This window comes from Oncorhynchus nerka, linkage group LG3 (genome assembly GCF_034236695.1).
Source record: "Oncorhynchus nerka isolate Pitt River linkage group LG3, Oner_Uvic_2.0, whole genome shotgun sequence".
Classification (NCBI taxonomy): domain Eukaryota; kingdom Metazoa; phylum Chordata; class Actinopteri; order Salmoniformes; family Salmonidae; genus Oncorhynchus; species Oncorhynchus nerka.
This window is the reverse complement of record NC_088398.1, coordinates 16478687-16495487: the sequence shown is the minus strand read 5'-3', so window position 1 is coordinate 16495487 and position 16801 is coordinate 16478687. Positions and strand designations below refer to the sequence as shown.

Here is a 16801-nt window from a genome sequence, read left to right as displayed (position 1 = left end):
CTCTTGTCATAAATAGTGCCCTATAAGGGAATAGGGTGCCATTTGGGATAAAACCAGTAACAGGCTGATGTAATGGCAGCCAGTGCTGAGCGATGTGAGCAATCTGTCAACATATGCCTCACGCATCCCTTACTCAGCAGCTGATGGACTGCAAGGAGTAGAGCTGGCCGTGGGAGTGACTGACTCTGTGCCTCAGCCCCTTTAGATGATTGACTGTTTTCCAGGCGTGACAGCTAGCGCCACAAAAATATGTACCTAGCTATGGGACTTAAACGCACACAGCAGATTAAGATGAGAGAATCCCTATTGTCAGCACTGAAGATAACGTAAGACGTGGGGTAAGAAACACACCCTTCAGAGGCTAACAGATGATCTGCAGGACCTTTATAAACACTGAGGGGACATGCGCGCGCACACACACACACACGGTGGGTGGATTGATTGAAACAGCCCCAATTGAGTGGGTTGAAATCTCAGTTTTTTTCCAGACAGAAAAGCTATTTTAAGATGAGAATCAACGATCGAAAAACCACCTATTAGAAATAGAGCCTCTGTGCCTGAGCCAAACATTTAAAATTGGGTTGAGGGACTATGATGTGAGAGAGAAGAAGCAGAGGAGAGCGAGAGCAGACGAAAAGAGGACAAGAGAACAGACGAAAAGAGAACAGACGAAAAGAGGAAAAGAGCATAGAGGAGCAGTGTGCCATGTGAGAGAGTAGAGAGATATCTGGGTTGCACTATTCCTGCTAACAGAGCCAATAGAGGTTCTTTCTCTCCACACAGTTGGAGGCAGGAAACAACTGCGCTCACATACATTATAGAACATAAACAATGATTATCTTTAGCCCAAAGGGGTTAAATAAGGGGAAACATCTAAAATCCCTGTAGTACATCATCCCTAATTGATGCATGTCATCTATTTATTTCCAGACTGTACAACCGATGATGTACAAACCATAAATATACAACTTCAGATCAGAACATAATGATTTGTTTTGTTATGTTTTGGGGAAATCTAGTTGTTCTGCCTTGTGAGCAATAGATAGGTCTGTGGATCTGACAGGGTCTTCCCAGCAGAAGTCTATTAGAAAGGTCTGTGGATCTGACAGGGTCTTCCCAGCAGAAGTCTATTAGAAAGGTCTGTGGATCTGACAGGGTCTTCCCAGCAGAAGTCTATTAGAAAGGTCTGTGGATCTGACAGGGTCTTCCCAGCAGAAGTCTATTAGAAAGGTCTGTGGATCTGACAGGGTCTTCCCAGCAGAAGTCTATTAGAAAGGTCTGTGGATCTGACAGGGTCTTCCCAGCAGAAGTCTATTAGAAAGGTCTGTGGATCTGACAGGTCTTCCCAGCAGAAGTCTATTAGAAAGGTCTGTGGATCTGACAGGGTCTTCCCAGCAGAAGTCTATTAGAAAGGTCTGTGGATCTGACAGGGTCTTCCCAGCAGAAGTCTATTAGAAAGGTCTGTGGATCTGACAGGGTCTTACCAGCAGAGGTCTATTAGAAAGGTCTGTGGATCTGACAGGGTCTTCCCAGCAGAAGTCTATTTGTTCTGCACAGTGTCTTGGGAATAGCAGAGGGGAGGGAGGCACACTCAGGTCTATAAATCAATTCCCCAGAGCTGTCTGCTTTAAGTGCATCCACTGCACTAAACACTTCATCCCTCAACCTCTCCAAGCTAAATACATCTGGTCCACTTCAACTAGTTTCAAGAAAAGACATGGAGGGTAAAGCAATCGATATAACTCTAGTCTTGTGCATGTTGTTCCCTTGTTAGATTAGGTAGGACAGGGATTATTTTTGGCTGGAGAAATGTCATATTCTACAGTACAGTGCATCAATAGAAATAGCGAGCCTAATAGCAATGCTATTTCACCTGGTTTACTAAGGAAAGATTGTACAAAACGTAAGGCATTCAATCAAATCTGCAGCACTGAAATCCCGGCCAACTCCTGTCGTGTGACATAGTAAAAAAAAAAGTTTATGCAGCCTTGGGTCCCTACTGGCTAAATGACTGTACAGGTATCATGTCTACCACCAGTGACTCAGTTCAGGTTCAGGGGAACCCATTATAGTGAAAAGCGGAAGCAATCCTTGAGGGTGTTCTCCAATTGGGTTAAACCATTTGGGTGAGATCATTAAGGAGCCTACCTAGGCCAGGGTTGTTACACTGTTATATGACTGCTATGACAAACATCTTGTGAGTCAGTGCTCAACATGGTGCAAAGCACGTTCTGTCCCTTCATCTACCTCTGAACACTGACTGGAACAGCCTGCGGGTTGACGGGAGAGAACTCAATCAGCCTCTTTACATTGACTATATGTGTACTGATGATACTGACCCATGGCACTGTGTCTGTTGTTCTCTTTCTCGTCTAGTTTCAGGCCAAGAGCAGACTCTCCTCTGGTCTCCTCCGGTGTGTTGCAGCGGGACGAGTCGGGGGTGGGCTTGGCCTTGTCAGTGCTGCTCCTGGGGGCAGAGTCAACCTTTTCAACCTTGCTGGTAGGGGCGACATTGACCATAGTCTTGCTCCTGGGGCCGGTGTCAACCTCGCTGGGGGCGGAGTCTTGGGAGGAGTCAGCCATGGCAGCAATGTTGATGGGGCTGGAATCAGGGCCGGGCTTGGACACATCAGCCCTGCTAGAGGCGGAATCAGAGTCGGCCATTGAGGTGTCAGCGACAGAGGTGCCGGCGGCGACCCCACTACTGCTGCTGCTGTAGACAGACCCATTGCTCAGCTCAGAGCCAGAGTCCTCCTCCGCAGGCAAGCTGGGGGCTGGGGAGGGAGAGGGGGCCATCTGGACAGAGGTGAGAGGTGCTGGGGTGCTAGGAGCTGGGGTGACAGAGGTAGCAGGGGTAGGAGGGGGTGCCGGGGCCTTCCTCTTCCTCAGTGTACTCTCTGAGTCAGGAGCCCCCTGAGAGAGAGCGAGAGAGAGAGAGAGAATGAGTCATGGGCTTAACAACTCCCCCTAGCCATGACAATATACCCTATAAATAATTTATTATTGGACATCTTCACTGCTCATTATCATTATTAAAAGGTGCACCGTGCAAAATTGCGCCGCCATTTCCTGGTTGCTAAAATTCTAATAGTTCACCTAACTTCAATTTATGTTACAAAACAGGCAATCATTGTACTATCTAAACCGATGTGAAATATCTTTTCCATAACCAAAAATACTGTATTTCCAGCAGTTTGAAGCTGGTGTACAAAACCCAAAGTAAAAGATGCAAAAACAAAACTTAAGAATGGGAAGCATAGAAATAGAGCACATAGAACAGATCAAATGCTTATTAGACTTGATTTCAATGAGAATGCCATAACTAACATTTATATGTGAATTTGGTCAGGTTGACAAAAAGTTACATATTATTGCTGCCTTATACAACAAAACAATATGTGACTCATTTAATCTCAACATATCCTCTGATCCTTGAGGCATGGACATAAAAACACTTTCAAACATTTTTGGTAGCCATTTCAAATCTTTTCATGGGAATCAAATCAAATCAAGCTTTATTTATATAGCACATTTCAGACATGACTGCAACACAGGGCGCTTCACAGGAAAAAACTATGAAAAAACAATGAAAATAAAAACAAATATTTACTACACAACAAACATAAGTGGATAGAAACTAAAGAACAATAAAAACTGAAACACTAAAAAAAGCATCCTAAGGAAAAGGTGTGTTTAATGTGTGTTTTAAGATCTCTTTTAAATATGTCCACAGTTTCAGCCCACTTCATGTTCTCTATCAGGCTATTCCAGAGGCTGGTGGCATAGTAACTAAAGGCTACCGCTCCATGCCTCTTGGTCCTAGGCTTTGGGATAGTTAAAAGGCCAGTGCCAGAGGACCTGAGGGACCTACTGGGTAGATAAGTCAAAAGCATGTCTGACATGTACCGAGGTGCACAATCATGGATTGATTTAAAAACCAATAGAAGAATATTAAAATGAATTCTAAAGCTCAGAGGCAGAGATTTTAAAACGGGTGTAATGTGGGCTCTCCGTCTGGTCTTGGGCAGTACCCATGTTGCAGCATTCTGTATGTTTTGCAGTTGACCAGTGACTTTCTTAGCCAGACCAGACAGGAGAGCATTACAGTAGTCAAGCTGCTTGTAACAAAAGTATGGATGAGTCTCTCTGTATCAGCCTGAGATAGAAACGGTCGCACCTTTAGCAATGTTCCTCAGGTGGTAAAAAGCTATTTTGGTCACATTCTTAATGTGTGATCCGAAACTTAGATCAGAATTGAACATGACCCATAGGGTTTTTATTACCTGGTGTTTTCTTTGTTGCCCGTGAATCTTATTTGACCGTAATGTTGTGCGTGACCTAAAGCTTTACATTGATCAAAAAAGGTGTTGCGTGAGTTTGGGCGCATTAGCCTCATCTCGAAATAGTTGTGATAGGAGAAACCTGAGGATGGATAAACAACATTGTAGTTACTCCACAATACTATTCTAGTTTACAGGTTGAAAAGAAGGAAGCCATCACAGAATACAAATATTTCATAACACGCATTCTGATTTCAACAAGGCAATAAAGTGAAAATGAGGCAAAGCAACATTAAAACTTCAATTCTAAAATAGTGATTAACTTTCTGCCCTGAATACAAAATGTTATGTTTGGGACAATTCAAATACAACACATTAACTACATTTTTTTGCCCGTTTTCTCACCAATTTCGTGGTATCCAATTGGTAGTTACAGTCTTGTCTCATCGCTGCAACTCCCGTATGGACTCGGGAGAGGCGAAGGTCAAGAGCCGTGCATCCTCTGAAACATAACCCAACCAAGCCACATTGCTTCTGGACACAATGCCCCACTTAACCCGGAAGCCAACCACACCAATCTGCCTAGAAGGCCAGCATCCCGGAGTCGCCTCTTCACTGTTGATGTTGAGACGGGTGTTTTGAGGATACTATTTAATGAAGCTGCCAGTTAAGGACTTGTGAGGCGTCTGTTTCTCAAACTAGACACTCTAATGTACTTTTCCTCTTGCTCAGTTGTGCACCGGGACCTCCCTCTCCTCTCCTCTTTCTTTCTTTCTGGTTAGAGCCAGTTTGCACTGTTCTGTGACGGGAGTAGTACACAGCGTTGTATGAGATCTTCAGTTTCTTGGCAATTTCTCGCATAGAATAGCCTTAATTTCTCAAAACAAGAATATACTGACAAGTTTCAGAATACAGTTCTTTGTTTCTGGCCATTTTGAGCCTGTAATTGAACCCACAAATGTTGATGCTCCAGATACTCACCTAGTCTAAAGAAGGTCTGTTTTATTGCTTCTTTAATCAGGACAAAAGTTTTCAGCTGTGCTAACATAATTGCAAAAGGGTTTTTTAATGATCAAATAGCCTTTTAAATTGATAAACCTGGATTAGCTAACACGACGTGCAATTGGAACACAGGAGTGATGGTTGCTGATTGTGGGCCTCTGTACGCCTATGTAGATATTCCATAAAAAAATCAGACGTTTCCAGCTACAATAGTCATTTACAACATGAACAATGTCTACACTGTATTTCTGATCAATATGTTATTTTAAATGGACCAAAAATGTCCTTTTCTTTCAAAAACAAGGACATTTCTAAGTGAACACAAACTTTCGAACGGTAGTGTGTATATATATATATATATATATATATATTTTTTTTTTGCTAGGTAGCGTTAGCATGCGCTAGACGGCTGTACCTGCGCCAAAACGCCGGTATTTTTCATCCTATAGCTTGTTCTCCATCTTCTTTCTAAATAGTGAGTCAACATGTTTTCAGCACTTTTATTTCCATGCCTGATAAAAACATTTTCTCATGCTCTCTTGTCTCTCTGCAGCAGACATAGTGAACATCAATTCGCAATATCAAATTGCAATACTATAGAATCATGATGTTGTGATAAATTCTGCAACCACAGTGAGAATTGCAATACATATTGTATCGGCACCTACGTATCGTGATATTAACGTATCATGAGGTCCCTGGCAATTCCCAGACCTAATTAAAATGGGTCAACACCTCCTTATATCTTCGACAAATGTTCCCCCTGCTACAAACTATCTGTACTACTACTACTGTCATCTGTCTGCATGTCAACTGGTGAGCTGTTTATGAACTCAATGACCCATGCCTCCAGTACAGAGACCATAGATATGGAAAGACAGCACACATTCTATCCTTCCAAATGGCATCCTCTGTGACAGCCCTGGGGCTGCCCATGCTACCTCCATTGTAAAGTAGTCATCCAGAGCCCTCTATCTTCATGGCAGAGACAGACAGCCATTACCCTGGTATTACTATTCACTCTACCACTGACAGACTGTAACTCCCCATGCTTCCTCATCTTACATGCTCCATTAGATCCACAAAGTTGACCTGACACAACTCACTGTCTCAAAACTATCCAGTAAACGTATGGTCCAATGAGAAATATTCACCACTCTCTAAAGTGTGTGTGCAAATGGTTTATATTGCAGGCGTTATGCTTCCAACATATATATCAGATTTAGACGGGAGCTAAACCATTGCCATGCAGGGTTATTAAATATACTAAGCAAGGGAAGCTTTGGTCTCCATTTGGCCAATCTTATGTACATGTTCCCCAGACTTAAATTGGCTCCTCTAAATCCCAAAGCACACCACTCAGCCACTTTAAACAGTAATCCATAGCTGAGCAACACAATCAATTCCCTTGGTATGTTTACACTCCAGTACAACTGTAGTATGGAGCATTCATAGAGAATGGCCTGATTACAGCCTGTGAGAGGACGCCGTCGCTTCGTTCAGCTGCACTGTATTGTCTTTCACTCTGAAGAGCAGCCAATCAGTCACACACGTGCACCCACATGGTCATGCACACATACGTACACACACACACACGCACATCCATCTTCATATCCCAGTCAGTCCTCCATTACAGCTTCAACTTTGCCCCACATGCTATGGTATGCCAGAGACCGACAAGTATGAACGGTGGTGTGATGGTGGAGTTGGTGGAGGTGCATACACAGTTCAGGGAGTTTATGCAACTCTACCTCTGTAAAGAAGTGCAAGGTGGTGGGCAGTAAGTAACACAGCGTTCCAACCACAATGACTCAATCCCAGAGAAACACCACATGCCTTTTCTTAGAATATAAAAATAAAAAAGGACATTCTGACTTACTTCAACCACGTTCAAGGAATAAATCAAAAAAAGTTTTGACAAATCATTTATGGCTTGTTGCTACTTTCATCGCAATTTCGAGCCCGAGGTGATTTTCCATGAGCCATGCCCAAACTGCTGTGCACTCTCTCACCCAGTCAGACTTGCCTACCTACCACTTGCACAACCCATCTCCCAGCTCTACTAACTCTATATCACAGACTGTATCAAATCACATTGACTATACACTGATGTGCTGCCATTCAATGCTGTCATTCAGTCAAATATTTCTATAGCTTTTCTACCCCCTAATCCTGCAGGAATGCTAGCTCACTCCTTAATGGTTGACTTGGTCTATGTCCCAAATGGAATCCATAGTGCACTACGTTAGACTAAAGCTCTATGGGCCCTGGTCAAAAGTAGTGCACTATTACGTGAATAGGGGGATGCAGGCTCAGTCCCCTGGCTGCCAAAGCTCCAGCTTTTGAATTACTCAACACAGCACACCACTCCAGAGCTGGCACAGTGAATTTAGAGGCTCTTTATGGTCAGACCACACACACACACACAGAAAAACGGGCACGCTTGCTTACACACACATCTGTAAGTACGTGCACACAAGTACATGCACACACATACACACATTTGAAAGTAGAAGTATATCAATAGAGAGCCAATGTACCACTGTAGACAAAGTGTGGACTACTCTGCCAACTGTAGTGAAAATATTCCATTATATCTTTATCAGTGCTGGATATGACTTTGTCTGCTAAAGTTAAGATTACATTCCAACATAAAACCACAACAACGATAGGTTTTTTGTCTTTTTTTTAGGTACAAAACAATTATTTCAAAAACTTAACTGTGAGACTGAGATTTGGAAATAATAATGATTTAAATGTGAACAGAAACACAAAACACAGCTCCAAACATGCCCCATTATCTCCAACAGGAGGAGAGAAGCTCATTAGAGCCAACATAACATGGTGAAAAAACAACATTCCCCACAACATTTCTGTGAGAAGACGCCACCACTACTTCATTAGATTGACACACACACACACACACAGAGAGAGAGATGGTAGACTACACAGTTCCAGTGGGCTGTTTGTTTTGGCATTAGGGGCCTCTTCCTTTGTTCCTGAGAACACAACGTTTTCTTCCTTAGGAAAGAGGAAAGAAGCATGACAGAGAGACTCCCAAATGGAACCCTATCCCCTATATCAGTGTTTCCCAACCCTGGTTCTCAAGTACCCCCAACAGAACACTTTTTCATTGTAGCCCTGGACAAACGCACTTCATTCAACTCATTGAGGTCTTGATGATTATTTGACAAGTTGAATCCGGTGTGCTTGTCCAGGGTTACAATAAAAAGTGTGTACTGTTGGGGGTACTCGAGAACCAAGGTTGGGAAACACAGGGCTCTGGTCAAAAGTAGTGTACTATATAGGGAATGGGGTGCCATATGGGACACACTCTAAATCTGCACTCAAAACTATTAGAGCTGCCCATGCTTCTGTTTGCCACTTATTTTAAAATCACACTGTTCCACAGCAGAGCCTGTCCCACTTAAACATCCCCAGTGTTGCCTAATACATACACTAGCAAGTTTGCATGAAGTGAAACAACACAACCTAAAATAAACTGCATGGCCTTAAGTGATAGAATATAATTTACAAAGGAAATAGAGGTTGTCAGCAGATGGGCGGAAAAACCAAGGTAGGCCCCTTGAATAGTCCAATTCAGAGAGGCGTTGAGTAATTTAAGGCTTCCACACCAACCATTCTCACTAACTCAAAGTGTTCTGCAGCCACATGGTTTACTTGTGTAGCAATCATGTAGGCCTAACTGAGGGATTGCAAACATATGACTCAGATCACAAGCTTCCTCTTAAAGGAATCATGTGTGACCTTCAAAAAGTGTGACCTTACAGAATGTGGAACATTTTAAAACACTATTGGTTAAAACCTTCATGGAGGATTCCCCACAAATTCAATAAAAATAAATAAAAGGACCACAACTATTACTGAGAATGGTACCATCAGCCCAATGTAGAAATATCCAAACCTTGCAAAATTGTAAACAGACAACTTGTATCTTGCTAAAACAGATTAAAACGGTAGGCTACATTAAAGTGGATTAAAATCGCTGCAGTACAAAAAGCCAATGACGGATTGCTATGAAAGACTAAACCCCTCTTGGTTCAAATTATGACATCTCCCTAAGGAATGGTTTATGCAGGTAATGCTAGCCATCTCAATCAATCACACTTAGCCTGTGCTGCCAGCTATCCCCCTGATGGGATGGAGTCTGAGGTTACGTCCCAAATGGTACCATATTCCTTATATAGTGCACTACTTTTGACCAGGACAAATAGGGATGCTGCCTCAGACTGTACTGCTCAGGGGCTGCTTGGCAGGTCCACCCTGAAAGCAAAGCGAGGAGTCGATATATCAACATCACTAAGAGCCATGCTGCAGAGAAAAACAGAGTATATTCAGTAGGCTCCATGACATTTGTACCGTTGATTTAAATACTTGAGAACAGTTCAGGTCAACTACCGAGATTCATAGAAGAATAACACTCCTTACAGTAGGATTGGAAAATTCTGTTGATTTCCCAAGATTCCCAGGTTTCCCAGAAATCCTGGTTGGAAGATTCCCAGCATCAGGTGAAAAAAAAGGAGCAAGGAATCTGGAATTCTCCAACTAGGATTTCTGAAAACCTGGCTATTTTGGAAAGTTACTGGAATTTTGCAACCCTACCCTGGAGTGAGCAGATTGAAGCCCCCAAAAAGGGAACCATATATGTCTATTAGAAATGTGTTGAGCGTGTACTGACTATAATGATCATGTACAACACTGTGTTCCTACAGTAGGCTCAAAGTCTCTTAGACCAATCACTATTCTAACCTAACCCCCTTCCCTTTCAGTGGTCTTCTGAGTTTTGTTTTTGCCCGCTTTGAGGACAATACAGTGCCACTGACACGGCCCGCAACCAAAACATGCGGACTCTCCTTCACTGCAGCCGACGTGAGTAAAACATTTAAACGTGTTAACCCTCGCAAGGCTGCAGGCCCAGACGGCATCCCCAGCCGCGCCCTCAGAGCATGCGCAGACCAGCTGGCTGGTGTGTTTACGGACATATTCAATCAATCCTTATCCCAGTCTGCTGTTCCCACATGCTTCAAGAGGGCCACCATTCTTCCTGTTCCCAAGAAAGCTAAGGTAACTGAGCTAAACGACTACCGCCCCGTAGCACTCACTTCAGTCATCATGAAGTGCTTTGAGAGACTAGTCAAGGACCATATCACCTCCACCCTACCTGACACCCTAGACCCACTCCAATTTGCTTTTGCTAAAATGCTTTTACACCTGCATTGTTTGCTGTTTGGGGTTTTAGGCTGGGTTTCTGTACAGCACTTTGAGATATCAGCTGATGTACGAAGGGCTATATAAATACATTTGATTTGATTTGATTTGATTTGCTTACCGCCCAAATAGATCCACAGACGATGCAATCTCAACCACACTGCACACTGCCCTAACCCACCGTGACAAGAGGAATACCTATGTGAGAATGCTGTTCATCGACTACAGCTCGGCATTTAACACCATAGTACCCTCCAAACTTGTCATCAAGCTCGAAACCCTGGGTCTTGACCCCGCCCTGTGCAACTGGGTACTGGACTTCCTGACGGGCCGCCCCCAGGTGGTGAGGGTAGGTAACAACATCTCCACCCCGCTGATCTTCAACACTGGGGCCCCACAAGGGTGCGTTCTGAGCCCTCTCCTGTACTCCCTGTTCACCCACGACTGCGTGGCCATGCACGCCTCCAACTCAATCATCAAGTTTGCGGACGACACAACAGTGGTAGGCTTGATTACCAACAACGACGAGACGGCCTACAGGGAGGAGGTGAGGGCCCTCGGAGTGTGGTGTCAGGAAATTAACCTCACACTCAACGTCAACAAAACAAAGGAGATGATTGTGGACTTCAGGAAACAGCAGAGGGAGCACCTCCCTATCCACATCGATGGGACAGTAGTGGAGAGGGTAGTAAGTTTTAAGTTCCTCGGCGTACACATCACAGACAAACTGAATTGGTCCATCCACACAGACAGCATCGTGAAGAAGGCGCAGCAGCGACTCTTCAACCACAGGAGGCTGAAGAAATTCGGCTTGTCACCAAAAGCACTCACAAACTTCTACAGATGCACAATCGAGAGCATCCTGTCGGGCTGTATCACCGCCTGGTACGGCAACTGCTCCGCCCACAACCGTAAGGCTCTCCAGAGGGTAGTGAGGTCTGCACAACGCATCACCGGGAGGGGGGCAAACTACCTGCCCTCCAAGACACCTACACCACCCAATGTCACAGGAAGGCCATAAAGATCATCAAGGACAACAACCACCCGAGCCACTGCCTATTCACCCCGCTATCATCCAGAAGGCGAGGTCAGTACAGGTGCATCAGAGCAGGGACTGAGAGACTGAAAAACAGCTTCTATCTCAAGGCCAGACTGTTAAACAGCCACCACTAACATTGAGTGGCTGCTGCCAACACACTGACTCAACTCCAGCAACTTTAATAATGGGAATTGATGGGAATTGATGTAAAATATATCACTAGCCACTTTAAACAATGCTACCTAATATAATGTTTACATACCCTACATTATTCATCTCATATGTATATGTATATACTGTACGCTATATCATCTACTGCATCTTTATGTAATACATGTATCACTAGCCACTTTAAACTATGCCACTTTGTTTACATACCCTACATTACTCATCTCAAATGTATATACTGTACTCGATACCATCTACTGCATCTTGCCTATGCTGTTCTGTACCATCACTCATTCATATCTTTATGTACATATTCTTTATCCCTTTACACTTGTGTGTATAAGGTAGTAGTTTTGGCATTGTTAGATCAGGTTAGATTACTCGTTGGTTATTACTGCATTGTCGGAACTAGAAGCACAAGCATTTCGCTACACTCGCATTAACATCTGCTAACCATGTGTATGTGACAAATACATTTGATTCGATTTTTAATGCCATCTCATCCAAGAGATAGTTGTTGAAATTATTCAATTTCTTTTACAGCAAACTTTTGTCTCGTTTGTTGAACCCTCAACCTCACCTGTGCTCTGACTATGTACAGTAACATTGGCATAAAGAGCCTGTCAAGCTGATTTCATGCCTGTCTGCCTCTGGAAACACGACACCCCACTTATACATATTTGATATTGTGCCACCAAAACACACCTCATCCACTGCTGCATTATTACTGCAATCTCATAATCAAAACCAGCGTTTATGTTAACAGTCTGTCTGTCACTAGAGACTACTGTTGCATAAGCCTGAGTCTGATGTTACCTTTCCAGCATGCCAAACAGGCTTACACAAGTGTGCCTGCCTGCCTGTGTAAAACCTATTACCAAACCCTGAAGCGGACAGCTCAGGATGACAGGCTAGGCCATGTCATAGAAGGCATTCTAAACATGACCTCTTACATGCTGACCACATCGCTCGCGCCACATGTGCAAGCGCTGCAATCATTGCAGGCACAATGTTCACGCGTGTCAATGGGCGTCTGCGTAGCCAGGCGCTAAAATAAAACTTGGTTCTATTTGTGACGTGTGTTGTGCTGCAAGTCCCGCCTCTCCCATCTCATTGGTTTTTAGGAGCATATACCCACGTGTCATCTCCTCATTGGTTTTTAGTAGCATATGTGTGGGTGATTGAACATGGGTGATTGAAAAATGAACTGAGGTCCACACTCGAGTGCAATTGGTGGTGGTAATGCACATTAAAGTTGGTTGCCAACCGCCATATAAAGTCCAAAAAAGAAGAGGAAGCCTGAAGGAGGAGAGATTACTAGAAACACACTTTTACCCTTTTATCTGTGGATTAATTGTCAGAGTAGAGGACCTTGTGCATTTCAGGTAAAATGACAACCTAATGTTTATATCCCAGGACAAATTAGCTAGCAACAGCAAGCTAGCTAAATTGACATCGATGTTTAATGCTTTTCAACCTGTCCCCAAATTAATATAGTTGGTTCAGAGTTGTTGATATTTCAACCTGCGTGTCCTGATCGCGTCTAATGTGGGTGGACAAAATCAACATGCGTGCAACGTCGCACACGTGCATGTACCGTATCGTCAACATGTTAGCCTACTCCTGTCCAAATCATAATGTCAGCTAATTGCCTAATAAAGGCTTTAAACACTCCTTCAACACAACATGTTAGATGTATACAGTACCAAATTGCACCATATTCCCTTTGAAGTGCACTATAAAGGGAATAGGGTGCAATTTGGGATGTACACATTTTTTGTTGTTGTCTTGACCCCAAATAAACCCAGTTGGCTATTTGATTGAATAAGGCCTTGAGCTTGGCTATTGATTGTAAATTGATACTGTACTGAGATCAATAGAGGGTTATAACTTGTGATGGGAGGGGGGGTTGATACAGTTACCAATCGGATGTTATTTTTGACGATATATCGTTTTTGACAATATCGCAATATTATTTTTGTGCTAGTTGGATGTACCTGCACCAAATCTCCAGTATTTTTCCTTCATACCTTGTTCTCCATCTTATTTTTTAAATTGGAAGCCAATTTGTTTTCAGCTCCTTTATTTCCATGACTGATCAAAACATGTTTTCTCATGTCTCTCTCTTGTCCCTCTGCAGCAGACATATGGTGAGAAATATATTTGGAACAATGATTTGATCTAAAATCACAGTATTGAATTGCAATACATATACAATCGTTAGAGTCGCAATACATATTGTATCGGCACTTAAGCATCGTGATAATATCGTATCGTTGGGGTCTCTGGTAATTCCGAGCTTAACATTCTTAGAAAAAAGGTTGTTTTCAGGGAGAACCCTTTTTGGTTCCATGAGAATTTGACTGGGAGAAACCTTTTTGGAACCAAAAGGATTTTACCTGGAACCAAAAAGGGTTCTTCAGAAGGTTCTCCTATGGGTACAGCCAAATAACCCTTTTAGGTTCTACATAGCACCTTTTGCTATATAGAGTGTAGTCATACCGCAAGGGGAACAGATTGTCATCACTACAACACTAGCCATCCTACCAGTAGCTCAGGCTCATGGAAAGGAGACCTAGGAGCAGCCATCCCATCCCTCAGGCACTCCGTCCTCATCTGATCTCTCTGTCCTTGTCTAACCCTCACAAAAGGGTACATCGGGCCCATGTGCCTCAACATGCAGCCAGCCATCTTCCAAACACAACGCTTTGTCTCATCCGTGCTAGCGAGTCACGGCACAGCTAGTGTTGCTTATCTCTGGGTGAACGGACTGATAAAGACGTCATCAGTGTGGTGTTTCTGAACAGTGTCTAATACCCTTTACAGACATATGGAATGTGGCGCCTTGAAAGCGCCTCGGCTACAGCATGTTTGTCTGTCTGTAACGGTACGCTATGGCTTTTTAAATGCCGACACAAAAACTTTCGAGATAGCTTCAATGCACCACTGAACAGGCATTTTACTTGTCAATCAAATAATCTCGAGCTGCCTGCATGCAACCTGGCTGCCTGCGTGCAGACCACTCTACCCTAAAAAAGTATGTTAAAGTTCATTAAATACCATGATTTACCAAGACATTTAGTAAAAAGAAAACACATCTAGCTACCCTACCATAAAAGACCGCATAAAAACAACACAACTGCACATCAATCAGCTGTGTTTATTGTCGTCAGGGAAAGAATACTGAACGCTTCTGATGTGGCTCTTAATTTAATTGTCTGAAAGGATATCAATTGTCGCTATAAAGGGTATAATAACAGACAGCGGAGAGAAAAAAAACCTGGGAGCCACGACAACATAAACCCAAATTAAATCCTGATTGGAAGAACAGCGTGAGTAGTACACAGAATACTGTGTGGACACCTTATGCTTCTCAACAGGAGTCGGTGTCCAAATGGCACCCTATTCGCTACATAGTGCACTATTTTTAACCAGAGCACTATAGACCCTGGTAAAAGTAGTACACTATATAGGGAATAGGGTGGCATTTACAATGTAATCCATTTCACAGATTAAGCAGTGTGTTCCTGTTAGTAACGGTCACTATGACCACAACACACAGTTCCAGACAAACCCCATTCGCTCCAACAGGAGGAGAGAAGCCCATTAGAGCCAACAAAACATGGTGAAAAAAACATCACGAGAAGAGAAATAACACTACCACTATTGCTATTAGATCCACAAATAACACAAGGAGATTAAAGGAAATGTTTAGCCAATGTTGCAATAATTGATATAAACACAGGTCACCATGACCTGAAGTGTGTGTGTGTTGCCCTCTTACCTGGTAGGCCTCCAGTGTGTAGCAGCCCTGGCAGGGTGTGGGGGCCGGGGGGGCCCTCCTCTTCTTAAGCTCTATCCTGGGGGACATCCTGGAGATGTTCATGACGGACTGGGACTGGCCCAGGGTGCTGGGCCGCGCCTCCACACAGGGCACGATGGACACCGTGGACAGGCCCTGGAGGAGGAGGGAGAGAGAGAATATAAAAATACACACACACACACACACACATATACCTGCATGCACACACATACACAATTATAAACACACGGAACAGAGCTACATATGAACTGAGTGGCATTTAAAGGTCAGATAATTCTAAATGGTCTCAGAAATCCAAAATCACAGGTTGATATGGTAGACAGTGGAAATGTCAAGGGCCAGTCCTGAAGGGTGAGCATGGGTCATGCCCTTTATTCACTAATGCTGGATCCCAAGTGGCACCCTATTCCCTATGTTGTGCACTACTTTTGACAAGGACACATAATACTAGATAGAGAATAGGGTACCATTTGGGACTCCGACTAACAAGGGCCAAGGACTGAATGTAAAATATCTGCAGAGCTTCATCATGGCCTGTTATTGCAGTGGTACATTAAGCTAAAGCAAAACTTAGGGTTGGGTCTGTCTCCAAGAAACAACAGTCTAGTCTGCAAGAGGCTCTCAGATCCCTGCTGAATCAGGATGCTTTGTGACAGTTGTGACAGCTGCAGTCAGCTTTATTACCATTCCGTAGCTACTTCGCCTCGCTAATACACCATCTGTCTGTCTGAGAGGGATGCTGCTGAGCAATGGGGGATGATCAAATAATGATCAAAGGCTTTCCTAAGCATCTGAAACTTAACCTGGTCCCAGATCTGTTAGCACTGCCTTTCCAACTCTTACTGTCAATGTCGTGCCAAGTGATCATAAAAAGGAGTTGGCAAGACAGCACAAACAGATCTGGGTACAGGCTATCTGAAATGTTCTAAGCTTCTGTATCTTTGTACTGTAGCACAACTAGGAACAAAGATATACATATATAAACGATAGTGGGGTGGTTTAAAGAAAAGAAAGGAAAGCGTATTAGGTCAAAATGACACAGCATTTCAGACAATTCCTGGGCAGAGGATCAAAGTAGTCATGAAAAAAAGTTTAAATGACTAAAACATTAAGTTCTAGTCATTAGAGGTAATCAGTCAACCAAGCACTTCTCACAGTGGGGAGAATGAATGGAAAATGTGCAGGAGGGAGAGAAAAGCACTCAAAAGGTATTCAGACCTGGGCATAAATAGTATTTGTTTTCTTTCAAATATTTTTCAT

General features: G+C 43.3%; 1 protein-coding gene across 9 annotated transcripts in view; it reads right to left on the bottom strand.

Moving 5' to 3' along the window:
- Positions 1 to 16801, bottom strand: part of LOC115102771 (protein cordon-bleu-like) — a 68618-nt gene that overhangs the window by 12430 nt on the left and 39387 nt on the right. For all 9 annotated transcript variants that reach the window (XM_029623056.2, XM_029623063.2, XM_029623071.2 and 6 more), the window contains 2 exons: positions 15503 to 15676; positions 2340 to 2913 (listed from right to left, as the gene is read on the bottom strand). In XM_029623056.2, the coding sequence (XP_029478916.2) occupies positions 2340 to 2913; positions 15503 to 15676 (748 nt within the window). The remainder of the gene's footprint in view (positions 1 to 2339; positions 2914 to 15502; positions 15677 to 16801) is intronic.